The 3,836-nt window shown below is 39.9% G+C and overlaps 2 protein-coding genes across 2 annotated transcripts; both read left to right on the forward strand.

Annotated features, from left to right (window-relative positions):
- Positions 1 to 293: 293 nt before the first annotated feature.
- On the forward strand, positions 294 to 1,733 carry LOC132171925 (putative disease resistance protein RGA4). The gene has a single exon (XM_059583344.1). It carries the CDS (start codon positions 294 to 296, stop codon positions 1,731 to 1,733), a length of 1,440 nt encoding a protein of 479 aa, XP_059439327.1.
- A 54-nt stretch (positions 1,734 to 1,787) lies between these two features.
- LOC132171934 (putative disease resistance protein RGA1) lies at positions 1,788 to 3,762 on the forward strand. The gene is made up of 4 exons (XM_059583354.1): positions 1,788 to 2,137; positions 2,339 to 2,659; positions 3,040 to 3,101; positions 3,281 to 3,762. The coding sequence occupies exons 1-4, from the start codon at positions 1,788 to 1,790 to the stop codon at positions 3,760 to 3,762; spliced, it is 1,215 nt and encodes a 404-aa protein (XP_059439337.1).
- Positions 3,763 to 3,836: the final 74 nt, after the last annotated feature.

Genomic DNA, 3,836 nt, shown 5'->3' on the forward strand with positions numbered 1-3,836 from the left:
AATCATTGAATTGAAAATGGTGCTAGAGGTTTGACTTCTTCAATAGAAAAATGGCAGACAGCGCAGCGTAAAAGTCGCATGTCACGATAGTTTAAGGTTTTTCCGGAGCGATTCAAGCATTTCTTTCGGGAGAAAATGTGGGCTGATTTTACTTTTTAAGAAATGATTCTTGAGGATTTGATTTGGTGTGAATGCAGTTTGCAGACATATATTGGCGACAGATAACCCTTCCTACTCACACTAAACATATCTTCAAGAAAGCTTTTGAGCATTCCTTCATTCACATTCAAGAAATGGCAGAACGGCTTCTCTTTGGCAGTGCTGAGCGAATCATTCAGACCTTGGGCTCACTGGCTGCCAAAGAGATCGGACTGCTATGGGGTGTTGAAGATGAGCTTCAAAGCCTGATGAACACCGTTTCAACAATCAAAGCTGTGCTTCTGGATGCGGAGGAGAAGCAGGCTGCAGGGAACCATGGAGTCAGAGATTGGCTCGGAAAGCTAGATGATGCCATTTATGATGCAGATGACTTGCTGGATGCTATTTCCACTGAAGCTCTACGAAGGGAAATAATGACCCTTGATAAGAAGGCCAAAAAGGTACGCATTTTCTTTTCCAAATCAAATCAGCTTGTTTATCGTCTTGGAATGGGCCATAAGATCAAGGCGATTAGAGAGAGGTTAGACACCATTGACGCAAGTAGGGAGAGATTCCAGTTGGAGAAACGCCATGTGGAGACACGAGTCGGGAAAAGGGAGAGGGATAACACTCACTCTTTTGTACCTGCGGAAGAGGTTATTGGTCGAGAGCTTGATAAGAAGGCAGTTATAGACCGTCTGATAGCCTCCGACGTTGAAGAGGATGTTTCCATCCTCCCAATTGTTGGTATTGGTGGATTAGGAAAAACTACACTTGCTCAACTCATATTCAATGATGAGGTAGTCCAAAAGCATTTTCAACTAAAAATGTGGGTGTGTGTTTCTAATACCTTTGATGTTAAAAATATTTCTGAAAAAATCTTAGAATCTGCAACAAAGAGGAAATCAGAAATTGTTGAAATGGATACATTGATGGGTTATCTTAAAGAAAAAATCGATGGAAAGAAATACTTACTCGTGTTGGATGATGTGTGGAATGAGGATTTTGAAAAATGGCTTGGCTTGAAAAGACTGTTGATGGGTGGTGCAAGAGGCAGTAGAATATTAGTAACTACCCGCAATGAAAGCGTTGCAAGGATTACCGGCACAGTTCAATCATATTCCTTAAGGGGTTTAGACGAACATGCTTCATGGACTTTGTTTAAGCAGATGACATTTGAGAAAGGACAAGAGCCCAAGAATTCAAGCATCGTAGCGATTGGGAGGGAGATCCTAGAAAAGTGTTTAGGAGTCCCTCTAGCCATAAGGACAATTGGAAGCTTACTACGGTCCAAAAATCCCGAAACAGGGTGGTTGTCTTTTAAGAACAATGAACTCTCAAAAATATCTCAGAATGAAAGTGACATCTTACCAACTCTGAAGTTGAGTTATGATCATCTCCCTTCACATTTGAAGAATTGCTTTGCTTATTGTAGTTTGTTTCCCAAAGATCACAAGATTGATAGATCAACACTGATTAAGCTTTGGATAGCACAAGGTTTTGTCAAGTTATCAGATCAAGACCGTTGCTTGGATGATGTTGGTCATGATGGTCATGAGTATTTTATGGATTTGCTTTGGAGAGCATTCTTTTAAGAAGCTGAAATTGATGAGTTTGGTAACATAATTAGATGCAAAATACATGACCTCATGCATGATCTTGCCATTTCAGTGGCCGGATCGTTGATCACCACATTAGATTATAAGGAAAGAAACATTGATGAGAGAACTCGTCATGTATCAGTGGGTTACGATATAGATATTTCATCATTGTGTAAAGCAAGTAAGATACGGACATTTCTTTGCCTTAGGGGGCATGAATTTTGGGTTGACATTGATTGTGATACAATTTTTTCAAGTTTTCAGTTGTTGCGTGTGTTGGATATGCATCTAAGAAATCTTGATTTTGTGCCAAGCTCTATTGGTAAGTTGAAGTATTTAAAATATCTTGATCTTTCTGAAAATGGTAACATCAAGGAGCTGCCCGAGTCCATAACAAGGTTGCATAATTTGCAAACATTAAAACTCTCTAATTGTTGGAACTTAGAAAAATTTCCGAGAGGCATTAAAAGATTAGTTAATCTGAGGCATCTTAAGATAGATTGATGTCGTGCTTTGATTTATATGCCACTTGGATTGGGGCAACTGACTAATCTTCAAACATTATCAAGATTTGTGGTCTACTCGGGCTTTCTTTCCAGACATAGCGGTGGGTTAAAAGAGCTAAATAAACTAAATAAGCTGAGAGGAGAGTTAGAGATTAGAGATTTGAAGCATGGGAAAGATGTTGCATCAGAATATAAGGCAAAAAATTTAAAGGAGAAACATCTTCATGCTTTGGATTTATGGTGGAGTACAAAAGGAGGTTTCAATGATTTGGACGTTAATGTTGATGATGAAATGTTATTGGAAGGCCTCCAACCACACCCAAATCTGCCAATACTTCGTTTATTCTTGTATCGGGGTTCAAGGCTTCCGACTTGGCTTTTGTCACTCACAAATCTTGTTACATTTGAATTACGGTATTGTAGGAAATGCCAATATTTGCCACCATTGAGTCAACTACCTTTTCTTAAGTATCTTTCTCTTACAAAGTTGCATACTTTGCAGTACATATCAGATGATGGTGATAGCAATGAGTTCTCTTCTTCTTCATTGGCGCCAATACCATTTTTCCCATCCTTGAAAGAAATCAAAATTGATCTTTGTCCTAATCTCAAGGGGTGGTGGAGGAGCCATTCTTCTGTGGACATCAATAGTGATAATGATAAATCCGTTGAAATAACAGCGGTAACATCAATGAAAGAGCATCGTTTAATACCTTCATTTCCTTGTCTTTCAACACTACAAATTTGGAATTGCCCTATGTTGACTTCCATGCCAATGTTTCCGCATCTTGAAGGAGAGTTGGTCTTGTGGAATGCGAGCCTGAAGCCACTGCAACAGACAATGATGATGAATATGGTAGAACCGCAAAGCTCAACGTCAACACCAATAGCCTCCTCTTCATCCAATCCTCTCTCAAAATTGAAGCATATAAAACTAAATTCCATTCTGGATCTAGAAACTCTGCCAGAAGACCTCACTTCTCTTGAATCTTTGACGATATTGAATTGCAATAGATTGAAGTCTCTTTCCCCCAGGTATACGGCATCTCATTGCCCTTCAATACCTGCACCTTTGTAATTGTCATGAACTTGAGCTAGCCAATGATGAGGATGGGATGCAATGGCAAGGCCTTAAGAGCCTCATCTCTTTGGAGTTTACACATCTTCCGAAATTAGTGTCTCTCCCGTCGGGGCTTCAACACTTGACCACTCTGCAAAGGCTTGAGATTTCAAATTGTGAAAACTTGACAGCGATACCAGAGGGGATCCACAACTGCACATCACTTCAAGTGCTTGAAATTGGTGGATGCTCCAGTTTGACATCGCTGCCCGAAGGAATGGGTAGGCTAACTTCTTTGCGAAGGCTAAAAGTTGAGAAGTGTCCCATCTTACTGCAAAGATGCGAGAGAGAAACGGGTGAAGATTGGACCAAGATTTCTCACATCCCAGAGTTAGACTTGCGGTATCCTCCTCAGCAAAAAGAAAAGTCAAACATCCATGCATCTTCGATTGCTTAGGTATATTACTCATCATTTTATCTTAATCAAGATTGCTAGTATTTGTTTTGGTAGCTCTACTGCTATGATTTATT

Source organism: Corylus avellana, chromosome ca1 (genome assembly GCF_901000735.1).
Source record: "Corylus avellana chromosome ca1, CavTom2PMs-1.0".
NCBI classification, from domain to species: domain Eukaryota; kingdom Viridiplantae; phylum Streptophyta; class Magnoliopsida; order Fagales; family Betulaceae; genus Corylus; species Corylus avellana.